Consider the following 21,029-nt stretch of genomic DNA (forward strand, 5'->3'; position numbering starts at 1 on the left):
TATATGGCATAAGACAGGGTCAGTGTTGTTAAAGTAAAAATAGCACTTATTTATATGCAGTCACCAACTTAACTATTCCCTTACACAAAGTATTAGTCCTGCAAAAGCAAAACAAGAGCTGCAAGTTAATGTTCCGGGTCTTCCATGGGTTAATTTTAGAGCAGCCTATAGCAGGTGCCTGTGTCCATTTCAGCTCTCTAGTCCTACCCCCTGTTATCTGAAGGACTTCTGCTTACATAATTTCCATTAATGCTTCCTTCTCAAATGCTTACTGTAGTAGAGCTACACCATTAATTCCCTGTAAAGCAAATCCTCCAGCCGTAGCATCTGAGGCCCTTTAGACCTCATCACTGACATGTGAATAATTCTTCTCTTCATGAACAGAGGCTCTAAATTCCTTCAAGGTAGCTGGAGGGCACTGACGAAACTCTCTGGTTTGCAATTCTTTCTGTTGATCTTGCTTCAAAAGCTTGAAATGAAATTCACTTTGAAGTAACTCTCAAAAGAGTGCAAGGGCAAAAAAAAAAGTTTCTCATTCTTTGAATATCTGCTGACTGGTAGACAGGAATGGAATTACTCTGACCACTCTTGACAGTCTGCAGAGAGACATTCTGTCCACTGAGTGCTTTTCCCCAGACTATATGGGCCATAATTTTAAAGATTCTTTTAAGGGCATACTTTTCAGAAATCCTTTTATATATACAACTTATGCAGTTAGGAGCATACATTCTACATCATTGCAAATACGAATTGAAAGGTACCCACACACCAGATCCCTCTGCCAAGAGAATGTGTTAAGTATGTTCATCCAGAAATTTCCAATTATTCAAAACCATAAAAATGCAGTGGGCAGTGAACTCAGTCTTGTCTCCCATGTAAACTGCACCAGGGCAGGTATAGGTTGGACATTAGGAAGAACTTCTTCACAGAAAGGGTGATTAGACGTTGGAATGGACTGTCCAGGGAGGTGGGGGAGTCACCACCCCTGGCGGCACTTAGTGTCATGGTCTAGTTGACAAGTTTGGACTCAATGATCTCAGAGGTCTTTTCTAACCTAATTGATTCTGTGATTCTGCACTTTTTCTGTACATAAATGGGAGGACTGCTTTTACTGCAATGCACCATGTGTGCCGAGCCTGTGGCTACACTAAGAAGATGTGGTCCACCTTCTACAAGACTACAAGTCATCTTGCCCCTCCTGTGCCCTGACAACATCTCACAGCTCCAGGCTTCCATCAACCCAGAGATGCTGTCAGTGTCCACTGTCACTGCCCTTACTCCCTCAGTGCAAAGCTGACTGCTACAACCAAAGCAAACTCTCATGGAGTATATACAGCATTCCCAAGTGTCCCCTTTGGAGTTAACATTGGTTTCAGCTACAGAGAGTATGTATAAAAACTTGATATTTATTCTCAGAGACTTCTCTATTTTTTTAATAGTTCTTGGGTGAGTTTAGGATTTGTTTATGTCTTCCAGTGCCTTTCTAAGGCTGACATTATGTAGATTTTCTCAGGTTGCTCCTTTGGGGATAGACATATTTTTCTAAGACATATAATGAGCAATTAGTTCAAATGCTTCTATTATGGCTGGAGGGAAATGTGAAATGAACTACTGCTTTTACAACACTCCTAGCCTCTAAAATTAGTACTTTAGAAAGGAAAGATTCTGACATGCATTGCACTTAGAACACCTCTGATGCTGACATTATTATTGAATCTCTAGATAGCACTGTGAAGTTTGAATTTAAGGCAAACCTTCTGTGCTGTTTATCTCTATCCTGAAGCTGTGCAGCTTCTTGCTTCTGCGACTCCAGCTCAGCACTGAGTAGCTCCATTGTGTCCTTCAAAAGTAAATTCTCTTTCTTGAGTTCAGAAATTTCACTCTGACATTTTTCCAGTTCATCATGAAGAGATCTGATCTGGCTTTGGCTACTTCCTTCCTAAGAAAAAGGCCACATTTATTTATTCACAGACTCTTATTTTTTAATGTTAAGATCTTGCTAGAATTGTGTGCATTGAATTTTTGTGATTTATCAATTATATGTGCCATGCTGTGTGCAAGACAAAACCTGTGATCAAAACTTCTTGAATATATTTAGTCTCCATAGAATTTATTTTATTGTAACATTCATTTACTTCTGTTGTAGATTCTGATCTTTAAATGGAAAAAAAAGCCTACCCATAGGGGGAAAATTATAAACAATGCTATCATTTAAAGTGAGAAATAAGGGAAGGAAACACATTCAATTTCTGTAAGAGACTGCATACTTTTATTATCCCTAAAGAGAGAAATGTGATACTATTGCTTTTGCTAAACACAACATGGCAATGAAGTAGGAACTGGTCTCTTGCCTGTTGCTTCTTCAGTGTCCTCACACTCCTCAGCTCCATTTGTAGTTCTTCTATTTGTTTCTTGAGGTTAGTGCACGATGTTTGTTGCTCAGAGAGTTCCATCCTTAGAGATCCTAGTAACAATCAGACAGACAATCATTTGGGCAGTCAGAGGAGAGCTGGACGGGGAAGGTAGACACAGGCAATGAAGATGAAAACATCACTATATTACATTTTGCTTTGTTCCTCAACTCCTTCCCCATTAGGCATAATGGCCTTCTATTACTAGAGAGGTAACTCAGCTGAGCAATAGTAAGATGATATGGAGCTACAGTAACAATGATTCCATGTCAGAATCAGAGAGGTAATTCCGTGGCATTTGTATTGCAGACTACCACTGTAATTGCTTCTTCTCATCTTGAACTTTACTGGAGCACCCCTGAGCTTCCCTGTTAAGTCCACTGGTGTTTTATAGAGGATCATAAGACAGACTGAGGAGAGCTCTGGTTGTGTTAAAGAAGTAAAACACTTATGTAAGCTCATCTGTCATGTTCTGCAACTTTTGAGTATATTGGGTACAAGTTTTGGGATGGATCAAGTACAAGGAGAAAAGTTTTTCTCTCTCTCTGTTGTCTCCCTACAATTATTCTTGAAGAAGAACAGAACTGGTCTACTGAACACACAAACTTTAGAGAGCAAGAAATCTTTCTAGCAAACTTGAATTTCTAAAAAAAGCCAAACAAGCAAACAGTTTGTACTTAAAATACTTTCAAATTATTCTTAAATTAAAAAACCTTTTATAGATGAGCTTTAATAACATGAGATTAAACCTGGAGATATTACACATCTTCCTAATGCAGTGTTGTGTTTAGTTCTGAACAATTTAGGGCACTTTCGAAACTGACTAAACAATACATAGGGAACAACTGATCTCCACTGCTAAACTCAACAGAACAGACTTGAACAACATAGAATAATTCTTGTTATCATAGAAAAAAAAGAAGAGGAAATTCATACACACTAACTACATATTTCCAATTTAATATACCTGATAATGCATATTTGAATGTTGTACACCAGACCACGCTCTCAGCAACATTCTGCTGCTGACAGTTGAGGGCCAAGTTAACAAAGACTGTATTGCTGAAATTTCAGGGTATGAAAAAGGAGATTCACAAAGACCTGAGTTCCCAGAAGATGGGAAAGAAAATGAATAGGATGAAAGTCAGTGCTTCTCAGCATATATTTAATTAACCAGTAGGAGCTGTGCATGATATGAGACACTATACCTAGCAACAGGGTTTGCTGCTTCTGTATCTGCTCAAGTTCATCTCGTAATTCTTTCTTTGCTTTCTCTTCCAAGGTTTGTATTTCCAGCCTGTGAGACTGATGTTGGATCTTGAAAGTCTCATTAAATTCCTTTTTCAAACGTTCTTCTGCCTCCTGTAAGCAAAAGTCCCCCCCCCAAAACAAAGCAGTTGGAGCCTATTTATCAGCTTGTTGTTTTATTTGTAATGCCAGGATGAATCTGGCCTTCCACTGTACAACTTTTATCACCACTTTACAAGACAGTTTATCAATGAAAACATAAAAATGAGCCAAAGTTAAAATATAAGTCTTAATATGTACAAGATAAATTATCAAGATATCACCTCTTAGATTTGGTGTACATGATGAAATAATAACACTGACATCTTTGCACTATTTGACATTAGAAAGATGTTTTATTATCTAACATACAAAGCCCCCAGATTTGACCTGTTTGTCATTACTTATCACAGTGTATCAGATAAAGTCTTCTATCTTCCCTTGTATCATTCTTGGCTGAAACTTCCACTGTCATTAGAAGTACTGCTGTCACACTCTAAATGATGGTGGGAGTAGTTGCCCTGCAGTGGCTCTGAAAGCAAAATCCTGTCCTCAGTTTCATTCTTACCAACTTACTGCCTTCAGCTTGGTTTTGTTTAAACTGGAATTTTATTCTGAATATATAAACAAGATATTAAATTCTTCTTAAGAGTGGTTTTATTACCAATGTTTTATAAGGTTCTCTAAGCTGTGTGAATCAACAGGGACATCTGAACTCCATGTCACAATCACATTTACATTTTAAAATTGATTTTTTCTCAAACAGCAAAAGTCTTTAGAACATTAGTATATTGTATTAACATTTCGTCACTGAAATAAATCCACTCGAACCTTTAAAAGCTTTGGTTATCCACTTACTGAATTGATTGAAGGTATATAAGGCAATACACATCATTATACATATCTATTATGCTTTTGAAGTATTTATGTGTAAATTAATAATGGATGAAAAATAATAAAACTGAGTGCTATTATTAATATACTTAGGAATTCCTTTGTAGTTCTGAAGCAGCAGCACAGATAAAGGTGCTTGTATTCATTACAGCCTAACTGTAGAGTATTTTATTTCATGAAGCATTAATTCTCACTGTTGTCTAAGTAAAAAAGTTAAAATTCTTTAAAAAACCCCATACAAATAACCCAGTCTGATGATGATGAGGTTCCAAAATCACAGAATAATTCATTACGTGCAACAATGGTAACCCATCACTAAGCTGGAGATAACTGAGTTTTAATAATCAGCTGTCATTAAAATGGTTTATGCCATAAATATATATATATTTACATTAGTATGTAGTAAACTGACCTTTAGTTCCTGATTTTTGCTTTTCTCCAACATTTTTAAGACTTTTTGATGTGATGCCTCCAACTGCAGTTTAACATTTTGGTTTTCTTTAATGGTGTTTTGAAGATCCTGCAAAAGCTTCTCTTTTTCTTTGTTGGACTGCAGATTATGTTTCTTCAGTGACTCCTTGAAATTATTTGCTTGTTGGTCTAATATTTGCTTCAGCTGAGCTACCTTCCAGAAAAGTAAGTCAGCAGAGTTGGATTAATGGCTGCATTCACAACAGAGAGGAATTACGTAAAATTGAACATATTTTGTGAACTTGAACATGAAAACTGAACTTGAACAATGAAAACTTTACAAACATGAAAAAATAGAAAGATGCTCATTTTTGTGCAAGGAACTGTTTTTTCAGTGAAGAATAACAACCTTTTTGCATATACTGTCTGTTGTTTATCAAGTATTTTTTAAAGATTATTTCTTTTCAAATCACCTCCACTTCATACATGCAATCCATAGTTCAACTTGCACAATTATTATGTCACAAACTTGGAGGCAGGCCTAAGACTGTGCTTCTTGCTGTCCTGGAGATGGAACACTGCAGAATCCATTTACATAAAGCAGTAGATTAGAACCAATGGAAACAAGAATTCTGCACATCAAGCTTCAGATTTATCTCTTCTACTGTCTTAATTACTAAACACAGTAGATGTGTATAATGGCTGATGGAAAAGTAACAAAAAAATACCCATCTGTATGAATAAATTAGTGGGGCTTGTTTTGGTGGGGAAGGAGGGAGGAGTCTGTTGTCTTTTCTAGTAGGTAGGTTTTCTCAACTTTCAGCAAAAATTTGTATTTGAAATTCTGAAAAACTGCCTTCTGCATAGGAACATGCATACTTAATAAGGCCAATTAGTGGTTTTGCTGCTGTATCTGAGTTCCAAGTCAGAATACCCTTATGTCTCTTGCCTTTTCTTTTGGGGAACCTGTGAAAGAGGATGGCCTGTTTTTCATTTTTGTATACTTGTACTTTTCAGTCTTAATCAAAATTAGAAAGGAAGTAATTCGCATCCTTATGATTTCATGTGACTTAAAATGATTGAAATGATGTTACTCACATCTGCAATTTGGATACAATATGGATTATAACCTATGCCTGTGTCTTATTGTTACCTGTACACTAATACATGTTCTTTTTCTCTTCTGTGTTGCCTTAATTTTTTTCCATGTATAATGTAGAGAGACTATTAGCTGAGGAATCACTGTAGCTTTAGCTAGATAAATATTTGTTTGTGGCCCCTTTTGATGCAGCACCACAAAAGCTATATGAAGATTTACTAAATGGGCTAAGGTGTCTCTCTCATTCCACAGTTTATCCACATTGCACCTTCCAGTACATTTTGAGCTACACAGGAGAAAAGAAGGCACCATATGGAAAGACCTTGCTTCTTATTAACTACCTGGGCACAGTCAGCGCTGCGCTGTCCAAACGGAGATACTGGTGAACTATGCCAGATCTCTCCAAATCACAGCAAGCCTTTCTGATGGTGTACTCCTGCTACCTCATGGCACTGTTCTTTCTCACATTTGTTGAGCATGTTGGCTCCTCTCCTCCAAATGATGCGTTTTCTCCTTTCCTTCTCCTGAGGCCCTTCTCCATTCCCAGATGGATCACAACCCTTACTCAAGTACTCTCTAAGCCTCTAGTATTCTCATAGGTTTCTAGCACAGAACTGTGCTCTGAAGGCTCATAATGCTGCAAACCACAAAGCTTGAACCAGTTTCAACTCCTTTTGGAGAAAGGACATTCTGTACTTCCAAATACATTGTCCCTTGTCTTCACTTCTAGTCCTGATTTCTGCTTTTATTGTTTCTTGGCATCTGCTCCGTTCTCTCTAGAATTTGTACAAGTCTTTATGTCCCAGAAATGAATCCTGATATTAAAGAAGAAAAATTAATTTAAACCCTTTTTTTCTTCTGAGATACAGCTTAGAAAGAATTATTTCTACTTGATAAATTTGTCCTATTTTAATTGGTTTTTTTCTACACTGCAACTACGTAGGCCCCCAAAAACATTGGAGAAACTTGTTGTGTTTGGTCTGTTGGTAGCTTATAATATTGAGTAAAAAGTTTGCATTTCCAGACTATCAGATGATTTCTTTCTGTGTAAGCACTGTTCATTTGAAACACAAATGTTTATGAACTTCATATGCTTTGGAGATAGCTCAAAACCTCTTACTTGAACAAACACATATATCATGAGAACAACAGAACTTCCTTTACTAAATCTGGATTCTATACCTCTGAGCAGCTACAAAAATGAATAACAGTTTGTTCTTCACTGAAAATCCACAAGGCAAATTCCCTTTTTCCAATTAATTGGTGGCAGCCATAACTTATCATCACTGATCTTGTACTTCAGTTTCCCTCTGAACCCTTTCCAACAGCTTGCTCATAAAGGGCCACATTACTATGGATTTCCTTTACCAGATGAGATAGTGTGTTATGTTTGAATTTCAAAGTTCCTCAGCTTTATTACTGATGTTTCACACGTTCTGAGATCTACAGCAGCATTTGTAACTTAGACATGACAGAAATCTGCAAACAGAGAAGAACCTTGTTAAAAAACTCTTTAGCAGATCTACCAGTTTAGGTAGTTGACTGCCTTCTTCTTGGTGGCCAAACCAAGCCATCAATAAAACTTCTGGTCAAATAATACAAAGGAGACATTTTTAAATGTACATGTCAAATTGAAAACTTAACATTTTTCCTCAAAAATTAATTTGGTGTTTTTAAAACTTAAACTATTTAAAAATTTGTAAGAAGAAAAATCGCTTTATTCATAGAACACAGGGTAAGAAGAGGTAGCAGTGATGGTTCTGTTTTGTTTGTGTAAGAAAGAAAGGAAGCACAGAGGCACAGAAAAAAGAAGAGAACAAGAGTACACGCATGAGCATATGAAGGTAATTGGGACACTTACCCGACTGATGAAGGCCTAAGGTGTCCAATGACAACTTTATATATAAGTGAAGAAATGGCAACAGGTGACACTGTAGCTCACTCTATTTTATCCTATAAACTCTTTAAATAAGTGAGAAAGCTGACAGAAGAAACACAAAGAAAGAAACAAACCAAAACAAGCCCAGACCTCTCACAAATCATGGGAATGCCAGGTTGGTAGATAAGAAGAAAATAAAAATTCCTTCCTCCAGTGCTTTGCGAATAAAGGTCTTTATTTTGTTCTAAGTGCTGGAAAGCACTTCTTAAACAACTTCAAACCAACATGGTATGTTTGAATTTCACTGAAGCTATCCAACCAAATTGATTTATTTAATTTCAAAGAGCACATAGCTTCAGATGCCTCCACTCTGAGTTTCAGTTAACTAGTCATCCAGTTGTTTCTTGGCTTCTTCTGATGTGTCATCCAATTAAACACACAAAAAAATATTTGTCTGAACAAGCTAGCGAAGAATAATTGCCAAATACTATTCTTTATGAAAAATATTAATTGTCTTTACTGTGGCTGTGTGATGGAATCTATCTGTGGCCTGGATACATTCCAAGAACAGGTAAATGCCAGAGCCACTTGCCAATCATACTTTTGTTTCAGAGCTGCTGCAATTTTTATTTTATTTTATTTTTTTTTAATATATGGTAAATCGTAAGATTTAATGAAAAGGGGCACTTTGGCTTCTAGTTGCAGGTAAAAAATTTACTTTGTCTTCACACCTATTGAACTCAGGCCAGTGTTTTCCTATATAAAGAAAGGAAACACTGAAGTCTTTCAGTACTGCAGGTCCTTATAAAACTAATCTTTGACGTGAAACACTTAATGCTGCTGAAGTATACATTAGCATTATTACACTCAAGTACGCATTTTTTTCTTTGCTTCCTTAAAGTAAAGTGAGTAAAAAGAATGTGCCAGAGCAGTAGGCTGTATATTTTCTAATAGAAAAACTGGACACAGGAAAAATGTCACTGGGAATACTTCTTAAGCAAATTAAACAGTCATCTCAGCAGGAGGATGAAAAGAGGCACATATAAACTTCATCTGCAGTCACAACATTATAAACCTTCCAGACTCTTCACAGACAATTATTGGCTCGAAGCACTTCTAACATGAAACAAAAGATCATACTAACTAGAAATAAGCTAAGCAGTAAATTGATAACAAAGAGAACACCATGTAGTAAGAAATCAGATGGAAAAGTAGTCTTAGAAACATTGTTTTTCAGTGATTAAGGGAAAAAAACCTACAGAAATGTATCAGGCACAGAAACACATTCTTTCTCATGAAGAGAATATTAGAGGCTAAGAAACAAATGTTTCCATCCCATCAGGATGGAAATTAAATCTTTAAATTAAAAGGGCTTTCAAATCCACCAGTGAAAATCCTTCTCTGGAATGATTTGCAGTACCCAAGTATTTTATTGTGCTTCATTAATTCAAAACAGACAGCCAGACCCTCAATTTGTTTAAATTGGTAAAGCAACATTTAAGCCAATGAAACTATGCCAACTTACATCAGTCCAGAATCTATTTGGATACTTTTTATTATTAACAAACCAACAACGCTCTGGGATTTTATGTTTTAAAATGTCTTCCTGCTGCAAAACAAAATTTCTTGAAAAAATTTCACTTCTGCATTACTGATTCAATTTTATTCACCAGAATTGCATAAAGTGATCTTAAAGATGCAAACAATACAGTATAAACTCAAGGTAACAGTATCTTTTTAGGCTCTGTCAAATTCTTTTAAAATTTCAGGGTTACGTTTGCATTTGATCTTTCTTACAACAGCTGAATTTGCTTCCAACTGTCTTCCACGTAAAGAAAAAAATGAACAACTCTTACTAAAAGATGACTGATGAGTTTTGAAATATTTCAAAAGTCTTCTAAGTTTCATTATTTTCTAACCATAATTACTGTCCCTCTTCTGGGAAGGATGGCTTGATTCTTTTGAAGAAGTACTTCTCAGACTTTGATAGTCCGTGGATAAAAACACTTGGCAAATATAAGGTTCTGAATGCCATCACAATTGGCTCCCCTGTTTGATTTCTACTTTGACTATTTTAATTCACTATGCTTGCAAGCACAGTTTCTCAGTGCATTTCTAGGGAATGGATTTTTATAAAAGACTTAAAATTGTCATTTGATGTGTAGAAAAACCACTGCAATTGAGAAGTTGTTCATAGTCAACATAAGGCCCCCAAATGCTCCAGGGTTTCACTCCTACTATGATGCTATTACATCATAACAGTAATATGGTATAAGAAGTAAAAACAAAATAAAGAAATTGCATTTTACTGGGTTTTTTAGGCTTTTTTTCACAGTTACTTCAATTAAGTTCACAGGCAAAAGCCTTCCTAAACAGCCTTCCATTCTTCCTAAACTTGTGGTAATTCTTGATCGGATGGAAGGGTGTGAACACACTCTGCTGTTTGGTGGTACTCTGCTATTTGGTGGTACCTCCAAGACCCATCAAAACTCTGGGCATTGCTGTGTTAGCATTGTTCAAAGATCTGTATGACAAGGTGATGTCTGCACTTCCATTTTATGTATTTTGTAATTCCAGAATAGAAGCACAGAATCAGAATATGCCGAGTTGGAAGGGACCCACAAGGATCACTGAGTCCCACTTCTGACCCTGCACAGGACCATCCCCAAAAGTCACACCATGTGCTCGAGAGGGTTGTCCAAATGCTTCTTGAACTCTGTCAGGCTTGGTGCTGTGATCACTTCCCTAGGGAGCTATTCCAGCGCCCAATAACCCTTTGAACGAAGAGCCTCTTTCTAATATTCCACCTAAACCTCCTCTGACACAACTTCAGGCCGTTCTCTCAGGTCCTGTCACTGGTCACAGCAGTGAAGAGATCAGTGCCTGTCCCTACTCTTCCCCTCACAAGGAAGTTGCAACTGCAATGAGGTCTCCCCTCAGTCTCCTCTTCTTCAGGCTGAACAGACCAAGTGCCCTCAGCTGCTCATCATACAGCTTCCCCTCAAGGCCCTTCACCATCTTTGTGACCTTCCTTTGGAAGCTCTCTAAGAGCTTTATATCTTTCCTATATTGTGGTGCCAAGACCCTTTAACAAACGTTGAAGAGATCCTGTAGTGCAAAAGCAAGGAACTGGAGGGCCTCAATGAATTAGCATTCGACCCACACAGGATCTCCCATTCTTCCTTCCAAAGGACCAAACAGATGTGAATCTGATTTCTTGATCCAGAAAAATCTCATTAATACAGAAATACTGCCACTTAAAAGTGCAACACCAGAGATATGAAATTATCATGCTTCTGCCTACTCTGCATAGTGCTCTAGCTATGTCTGCCCAACCAAAAATGGGTCTTATGTAGCCAAGGAAGCTATTTTTAGATCTGAAATTGTATCCAGGTTAGAACTGGATTAGTAACAGCACATTGCCTAACCTTTGAGGCGGAAGTTCTGGGCTGAGGCATTGCAAAGGTTCCCAGCTGGCAATCATGCCCTCAGTGAAACATAATTTTGTGTAGTAAATGGTTCTTTCTTGGCTGTGAATATTCATGTACTTATAGCAGGAAACTATTACAAGCTGAAATTACTTCCCTTCCCTGGCAATACTGCCAAGTAATTAGTTCAGAAAGTAACTTTTGGAGTATCAAGAAAAATGTAAAATTTCTCTTCAGATGGAGCATTTCCTCCTTTTTGGGAGCACTGTTAGATTCTAAGACACAATAAAATGTTTCTTAGTGTATCTGTTTATATGTAACATGGTGTTGTGAATATAACACATACGTACTATTTTATATTTTATGTTATTTATTTATGTTTATGTTTATAGTGGCAATAATTTCCTACTACTCTTTGCTAATTTACCATGATCTTGTGATATGAGAGGATGAGCAGTTAGATAACACAGGTTTCTTTCATATTTTTCTGTCCTGAACACATGACTTCAAGAAAAGTAATTTGATGACTCACTGACTTACTTTTTTTATCTGCAAAAACCTGAAGAATAATTGCTTCATGCTATAAACCTTTCGATTTCTTTGAGACCTTCCAGTGGAATGCACCACCTGCATGAATATACACAATACTGTGAGATCATACAGTGTGCCAGGACTCCTCCCTTTCATCTCTTTTCCTCACGCCTCAAATCAGTGTAAACTTTCAGGCATTACCCAGGGATGCCAGAATATCATGGTAAATTTTCATCTTTGAATAGATTATGATATTTGGTCAGAAAAAATGTATATTTCAGAGAATTTGAAAATTAATAAAGACAACTGCTTTCTGAGAACACATGTTTTGCAATACATGTGTAGAAGTCACTTTAGATAGGTCAACAGATGTTGGATTGACCTGAAATTCTCTCAGACAAGAACCTGGAGAAAACAGTGGCATGCAGAAATGTGTAATGAAACCTAAAAACAGGATTTAGCCAGAACTTTCAGAAAATTAAGAACTACACTTAAATTCTGTATCTCTAAGACTGGGAAATGGAGTCAGAATGCCACTGTTTGATAACAGAATGTACAAATTCGTTTTACAGGAGAAATGAAAGAGAAAAGGCCATGCTGCATTCAGAACTTGTACAGCTAGTATAGCACAGATGGGAGAAAAAGCAGGCGTTACATATAGTAAATGTGCACAACACATGCCTCGATTGCTGGAACATGGACACCAAACAGTAGTGATGGCATGTGGGAAACTGAAAACAGGCAGTAGCTTAGCCCCCTGATGAGCCTATCTGTCATTTCTCTGTCTTCAAAAACTAAACAGGAGGTTATTATGGCCACTCAGAGTCTACAAATATCAGCTCAGGAAGATCTAGGTCTTGAGCTTTTGTGGAGATGTCACCATGCAAACTCCTGCTGAACTTGCTGGTAGTGAAACTGGTTAGAATTAGCAGTGCAAATTACTGACAGCCACTTAGAACATCAGTGGCTACCTGTAATTCAGTAGTTCCACAGTGTGACCTACCTAATTCTCATGGCTCATTACTTTTTCTTGAGCTAGACTGAAGAAATTTTCTGTGTTTGGGAATATTCTCATTTTGCTTAATAAAACCTTGGAGCCTCAAAACCTGCATTAGCAGATAAAGAAAAAAAAAAGATGACAAATTCTCATGATGGAAACATTTCCATTAACCCATAATCTCCCAGAATGGACAATCACGAATAATTTCATTCTTTTCCTGAAAAAGGTACCAAATGCACTTTTATACTGGGAGTAGAAAAATACATGCAGCACAGAGCATCATCAGAACTTTTCACCAAGGCACTGATTTCAGTGCTGTTAAAGCAGTTGTTTTGTAGCTTATCCATGAGATAAAAGTATCAAAATGTTCAGAGGTAAAAACTTCACATGATCACACTGAAGAAAGGGAAATATCCTGTACGTAACATTTTAAAGCAGATAGTATTTGCCAAAAAGAATTGAACAACACAAAAGGGGAACATGTGAGAGGAAGAAAACATATATTCACAGCTGTCAGAAATTTTAAAGGTGCACTGTTTGCCTGGGTAAATAATTGCCTTGTAAGTGTTCTGGGGTTTTTTTGGCATAAAATTGTTTAGCCAATCTGCTTTTCGGCTTTTAAAATAATGACACTTACCTGTAAAAATATCTTGGCAGATGTACTAATCTGGAAAATTTGCATGACTTGGCCTGCAATTGCCTATACATTACAGATGCTAGGGTGGATAATCTAATAACACAGCTCAATTATTTATTTCCAGATTAATCCATGTCTGCAGATTTGTGCTATGACTTAGCTGTAACCAGAGTGTGGAACAGTGGATAAACCGTGACAACCTCAAACCTACTCTGGGGTCACAATGTTTTCCCTGTTTCACTCTTGACCTTCAGAACATAGAGGGAGGCATACCTAACTACTAATATAGACTAAATTATTGCACATTCCAATCTCCTTCAGTTAGCAACCTTACCAGTAAGCAGGCAGAACAGAAACAACAATCTATTTGACCTTTTTACCATTGAATTCTCTGGCAGACAAGCAAACAAGCAGCCCCTTCTAGATCTCTAAGCATTAAGAAAAAAAAATCAGAAAGTCAACAAGAGCTGTAAGGAAGATTCTAATCTCACTTAGTACTGTACAGTCAGTCACCATGCAACCCTGATACAGCAGAAGTCTTCACCAGAAGCCTCAGTATATCTACAAAGGGTGATATATGAAATTTATCAAAATAAATAGGCTTGTCAAAATCTTCATAGATGTTTAGAAGCAGTTATTTCTGTGATTTCTATCTGGAGTCCCTGCATGTTTTCTTGAATGAAAGTCACAACAAATACTACTAAAATCTAATCCAGAATCTCTCAGATGGGATGAAAAATGAAGCGTCCTTTTATTACTGGGTTACATTTATGCTCAGTTTACCTCAAGTGAAGAGTTCTGAAGTTTCCCAGTTAGGACTTCTTTCTCTTTCTCTAGTTGCTTTAGTTCACATTCTGATTTTCTTTGAAATTCATCTAGCTGTGTCTGGAGCTCCTAAAATTAAAAAAAAAAAAAAAGAAAGAAGCAACAAGACAAAAGCATGCAACAGCTGAAACAAAATATGCAGCATGAAAAAGAAAGAACAGATTTCATCTATATCACCCTAGATAACAGAACAGTTTACACAATAGTACATGTTACTGTTTTTGAATGTCACTTTTGTGTCATTCAATTAAAAAAGTATTAACAGTTTGGTTTGGTTCTTTCTAATACTAGTGTGTGACAATACAGTTCACATAATCCTAATCTACTGAAAGCTTCTCTATGGTGGAAAACTGTACAGCATGAAGAGTCAGACTATTTTGCCTCAAGTGGTGTTAGTGTTCAAAAATAATTTAGTATGTAAGAGTCACCTACAAGACCTGAAAAAACATAAATATACCTTGGCCATATAAAAAACAAGATGATTAACTAATGGGCAATTAATGGAAAAGAGAATCAAAGGAAGTACTACCTGCTAGCATCCATAAAGAAAATCACAATGAGAAAGTAAAAATAAAATAAAATTAAATTAAATTAAATTAAATTGGAAAAAGAATTGAGGACAATATTCCACCTTATTGCTGGAAATAGTTGAAAAATCAATTACAACCCCAGTTGCAAGACTGGTGACCAAGAGCTTGTATCAATTGTTTGCAGCAGGTGTGAGCAATTGTTTATTGTAGAAAGACAGAATGTGCAACTTCTAGAAACCTCCTGCAGTGATATGCATTATTATATGCAAGCTTATTAGGACACTTGCTCTTCCTATTTGTGCCAATTTCCTGACTCAAAAAAATATTCTATAACTTCAGACACTACAAATGGAGGAAACAGAAAAAAAATGGCAATTTAACACCTCTCCCATCCTGTACAGCCCCTTCTCACACATGCCACTCTAGGTAGCAATTAAAGGATGAAATTAAACAGATGCGTGAGTACTGCAAGGGAGAAATTAGCTTTAGTTTTGCCTGCACAAAAAGAAGAGCATATAACAGTCTTTTTGATTAAAACCTGAAGATCAGGTGCAACATTCCCACTACAACTCTAGCAACTTACTTTCTTCTCTTCATCTTAATTTTTCTATCTGGAAAATAGATATAATATTTCTCAAGCAGCTGCTACAGACCTTAATTGAATCAGAGGATATAAATAACAATAATAATGAAAATATTGTAATTGTATTTAAGTTTTACTAACTCAAGATTTTCCTAATTTAATTAATACAAACCTCTAAGAAGAGAAGATTACAAGCAACAGTATTTATAGCCTATAAGCAATAAATATCTACTACTATGCCTTTTTTCTAAAGTATGAATATTTGATATTTAAATTTGATTTCACTCACATGAAGAGCTTCATCCTGGCATAATTTTAAGTATACCTGTACAAACTTATAATAAGAAGAATACACTATAAAAAAGGCAATATCATTTTCATGGTGTAACTGTGTACCTTGAAGCACTGCATCTTCACATACTGATCAAACATGAGCCCTTTCACGAGGAGATAAAATAATTTACTCACATGTGTTCCATTTTGAAAAATAAGATTGCAAAAATGTATAAACTCCAACAATTTCAAGGAGTGATCAGTAAACACAATTTCTAGTGTCCAAAATCAGGACGGTACTATGAAGCTCAACATTTAGTGACAGCAGCTGCGTGCTTTTTATGACTTCACAACTTGACAGCAATTGGTTTGATTATTCTCAAGTCAATGTTAAACTTGGAAAGTTATATCAGTCTTAACTGCAAAAAATGGGTAAAAGTATATTTTTAGCACCAAGAAGGGTCTAAAGAACACTTGACCAGTAGTCTGATTGTCCAATTCTACATACTGCTCCAATTAATCTTTTTTTCTGTCTTGAAGATGTCTGACAAACCCACAAGCACATTAGGAGTCAGAAACTAAATTCCTCCTTAGTTTATGCCCAAATTTGGCAAACCACTTGGACATGCACTGAGCTGTAAGCTTCACTAAGCACTAAAGCACATGCTTAAAGCCAAACACATGTTTCAAGGTTCTCCTCTGTTTGAATAGATTTCAGCTCACATTCAGGTTCTTACTGCACAGAAACATAAGAAACTGCAAACTTCCTAAAGCCAAAGGATTCAGTCACAGACAGCAGTTCTCATGAAAGTGAAATTCTTTGAGAAATCACTTAAGCCAATTGCTGCTAATGCATATCAACAGCAAGAATTACAGCCCAGTCACTTAAAGCATGTTGAAAAAAGGTATTGCTCAGGTAAGCTGTCTGATCCATGAGAAGATGCAGATTCTTTCTGACTAAAGTTAAATAAGGACATACATATATATGCATATGTGTGTGCGTGTGCATGCATTTGTTTGTAAATAGTTGTAATTTCATTGGTAACATATGCACTCTGCATTAATTTACCAACTCTTTGCAGAATTAGATTCTCTGCCTAAACAATGCAAAATTTTGATTAAATCAATTTATTGAGTGTTTCACAGTAGTGATGAAACACATGAAAATTTAAGTCAGAAATTACAATAACAACCACAATACATTTTTCTCCAGGAGGGTTCTTATATAAATCACTCCAACTGCCACAAGCAAAGCATGCAAGGATAAGTGTTGCTAAGAAGGCTGTTTATCACATCAAGGATAAATTCACCTTCCTGTCTGTGGAGATTTTCACAGAAATACATCAGTCTGACCTTTTTTTAATTTTTTTTTTCTTCAGTAAGACCATACCAATAAAATCCTGGCAATTTATGTTAATACAAAGTGCCCACAGTGAGCATAATTCAAATGATGTCACTGCAACCAAAAAGATTAAAACCAGATGAATTAAAGCATCTATAAATAAAAGAACATTCCTACCTTCTGCATTTTTTTATTTCAGATTCTATGAAGTTTTAGACTGGCCTGATTTCCTTTGTATCCTTCATTACAAGATCTACCAGCCCTTTCAACAGCTATTCCTTCAGACAAGCCTTTTCCTTATGGGACTGATGCTTGACTTTACAAAGACAGTTCTCTCTTTTATTCATACCCTCTTTGTAAATAGCTACAGTTTCCATAGTCTATTTTGTAGTGAATATCCTATTTCATATCATATAGATATGGAAAAAAACCCCAACAGGGTAGAATTCTGGGGTTGCAGTAGTCTATTTTGTAGTGAATATGCTATTTAGGTGGAAATGCTCCATTGAAAAGTACTGGCTTTATTTTACTTAGCAATATAGAACTGTATTGATCCAGGACGATAAGCCTCTCTGTTAGTCTAGTAATAGTTTGGGGTTTTTTGCTGTTCTGGTTTGAGCTTGGCTATGTAACTCGCTTCCAACCATGCAGGCTTCTTCAAGGACAAGTGGAAAAGTACAGTAGACAATTTGTTTTTTCTTATGTCTCGGAGGCCAGGTCATATTTCCCAGAATGGTAGCATAACAATAGTTTTAGAGAACTAAAAAGTATAGAAAAGATTCAGGGCTGGACACTTGCTTAAGGGGAGACATTGTACAGAGGGAACTCTCAAGATACACACATTCCTCATTGTACTGAGTTTATTCCTGGTACTATTTCTGCATTGCTTTTCAGAAAAACTGTTTTATATATTTAAAAATAAGTAAATCAGTATTCCAACTTGACCTCAACAGAGAAAGTCTGCCTTGGACATTGTTCTCTTTAAGGTTTTTGTTATAGCACCAGTTGAACACTCAGCCCTGGTATAGCTCAAGGATGTCCATAGTTTCTTTGCTGCCTTTGCAGCAACTCATGTACTTCAGGTTATGAATATGAGTCACTGTGCCACTGAATGAGCTCAGAGATCTGGGAATCTTACAGGATTGACTACTGTATAATAATCCAAAAGCCATTAATTTTAAAAGAAAAATTACACTGATTTCAGTACTTTTGGTATGGCATGCCTTTGAATATTTGAGAGCAAAACACCTGTTAAAGCTCCTGCACATCTTCAGAGCTGCTCTTTTTCCGACTCTGTTTGGGACAAGTCATTTGCTGCAGCTGTGTTATTTGATGTTTCAGTTCATCTACTGTATTAACAGTTTTGCTTTGGAAATTCAACATAGTTTCCACATCTTCTGCAGTACCAAAATTTACATTTCAAATAGCATAAATAACTTGCAGAATTTCCAATATAAGTGACTACTAACAGGGGAAATACTTCAGAAAGACATTAATGAGCATCTTACCTGCTTTATGCAGGATTTCCTTTTCTTGACGTGTATTTCTGCCTCTGACTACACTTAGATCTTCTTCCACTTTTTTCACTATACCTTTTGATCCCAGAATTTCTTGCTGTGTTCGCTTAAGCTACACTTCCAAATCCTAAAATATGCATGACATTACTTCCACGTTCATTACATATGTCCTTTTCTTGTCATAAGAAATAAATGGTCATTTTCTCTCTTGGTGTAGTTGCATGACATAAATCTTTCACCTAGAGAGCTGATCTAAATGTGTTTTTGGCTCTTCCATACCCTTCAACTGTCTCTGCTGCCAGAATATTTGTAATGTGGAACCATTCCCTCCCATGTAGTAAGCATCATTGTAAAGTGAACACTCATCAAGAGTTACCATCTAAAAGATGTCTGAGATTATCCTAAACTTGAAAGAGGTTATACTTCCAGTAATTTCATGACAATGTATGCTAAAAGTTAATGTATATTAGTTTGGAAATTTTTTAATTCCAAACTGGAATACAACAGTTTGTAACATACTCCATAATGCCTAAGCTCAGAAAAAATTGGCTCCTATGAATTTTGCTGGGAATTGTCTGTCCATAACTAAAGGCAAAAATTTGAACCATATTTAGTGTTCTATTTCTGGAGGTTCTAGTTTCAGTTTTCAGATATGTAGCATAATACTGCAATATTCACTCAGTTAAAATTGCCATTTGTTCCTAGATGAATGCTGAGTGAAACCTTACAGGTTAAAACTAACTCATATTTACCATGCTCTGTAGCTCAGAACTTCAAGGTAAGCTTGTTTCTTTTACCTCTGGCATATGCCAAAATTCTTCCGAAACTAAACTGAACAGCTCAGACTTAACAACTTGTCATCCTTTGTATTGTCTCTTCTACAGTAATAACAATAAATGTGCACTAACGTGATGTTTTTCATCTATAAGTCTCAAACCTCTGGGCATACACTAAGGAGAAAACAGAAAATTCATCTTGCTTAAACAACAGTCCTTACACCTTTCAAGCCTTATAATAGATTTTGTTGCTAGTATTTACCAATGCTCAGAGGTATTGCAGATTAAAAACATGTTTCTATTTCCCAGTCTGGCACTGTCTACATGAGTCTGAAAAAAATGTAGGGTTTAATGGTGGCATAAGAAATACTCAACTTAAAAAGGAGAAACTTTTACTTTTTTATTTAAACTGTAAAGAAACAGAAAATAACATCATGTCTCTTTCCCTTCTTCCAGATTTATCCTAGTCTGAGGCTATCTCTTCACAGGTTCAAGGCAATATGCTCCAGTGGTATGTAAATCAGCCTCATTCCACAGACTCAGAGGATCTGAAATGTATGAGTTGAGCATATGTCCTTCAGAAAATATTTCAGTTTTATCCAGCCGATACTGAATTTAGAAAATAAATTGCTAATGACACCACCTTCTTATTTCCATTTCGTATCATATTTTACATTATTTATTTCTAAAAGATTGCCTTTCTTATGCAATATATCAGGAGTAAACCACGTGCATAAATTTTCATGTGTCCATTCTTCATTTTTCCTGGATGTTACTTCAAGTACACACAAAAAAATCAGGATCTTGCTTTCCCTCTCCCCCTCTATCACTTCTAACTTCTACACTTTTTGTTATTGAAACAGATATTACAGATTTCTCTGATTCAATTTAAAAAAAATGGCTTATCTGCATCTCTGTCATTCATTATATCCTCTCCACTTTTCTGTAGAAGATAGAGGTTGTTCTGCTACAGATCTACACACTGAGAGAACGAAATCTGAATAATGCTGGGAAAGGTTTATTCAGGTACCTGCACCATCAGCAAAATGATACCAGCAAGCAAGATGTGAGGGCAGATGGCAAAAACAGTAAAGAGCTGTCTTGGAAGAACATAGCTGACTGGGCTGACCCTGCTCTCTGCAGAATTCCGGGGCTCTCTCACTCTAAAAGAAATAAATCTTTCCCATTAGGAAACAATTGTTGTTATTCTGTAATATTCCAAGTCTAGAACTTCCTGGTGTTTTCTTATCTAATATGCAGGACTGCTGTCATAGGGCTGGGGGTAGGTCTGGTAGGTGAGTTTATGTGACGTGAAGGACCAACACCATTAGAAGGAGATCGAACTGCTGAGCACAGAGCATGGCTGGGTACTTCAACTTCAGCCCAGCTCATCAGTGTCTCTCCTGCACTCTGACCTTATGTACCACATGCAGCTGGTTGGCAGATTGCCCATGACATGCCAACCTCTCAAACTGCATCTGACACGTGATGCAATTACCCAGAAATTAAAAGGGGCTGCAGAGCTGTGCTGCAAATGTATGAGATACACAGCAGTGAGGGTAGACAGGCAAAGTGTGAGGTGAGAACTAGTGGTGAAAGTCTCACT

General features: G+C 36.5%; 1 protein-coding gene across 5 annotated transcripts in view; it reads right to left on the minus strand.

Moving 5' to 3' along the window:
• Nucleotides 1-21,029, minus strand: part of FAM184B (family with sequence similarity 184 member B) — a 39,958-nt gene that overhangs the window by 6,200 nt on the left and 12,729 nt on the right. For all 5 annotated transcript variants that reach the window (XM_032685068.1, XM_032685067.1, XM_032685066.1 and 2 more), the window contains exons 3-7: nucleotides 14,361-14,471; nucleotides 5,005-5,217; nucleotides 3,620-3,773; nucleotides 2,352-2,464; nucleotides 1,755-1,939 (exon numbers count right to left, since the gene is read on the minus strand). In XM_032685068.1, the coding sequence (XP_032540959.1) occupies nucleotides 1,755-1,939; nucleotides 2,352-2,464; nucleotides 3,620-3,773; nucleotides 5,005-5,217; nucleotides 14,361-14,471 (776 nt within the window). The remainder of the gene's footprint in view (nucleotides 1-1,754; nucleotides 1,940-2,351; nucleotides 2,465-3,619; nucleotides 3,774-5,004; nucleotides 5,218-14,360; nucleotides 14,472-21,029) is intronic.

The sequence above is a fragment of the Chiroxiphia lanceolata genome, chromosome 4 (assembly GCF_009829145.1).
Source record: "Chiroxiphia lanceolata isolate bChiLan1 chromosome 4, bChiLan1.pri, whole genome shotgun sequence".
NCBI classification, from domain to species: Eukaryota; Metazoa; Chordata; class Aves; order Passeriformes; family Pipridae; genus Chiroxiphia; species Chiroxiphia lanceolata.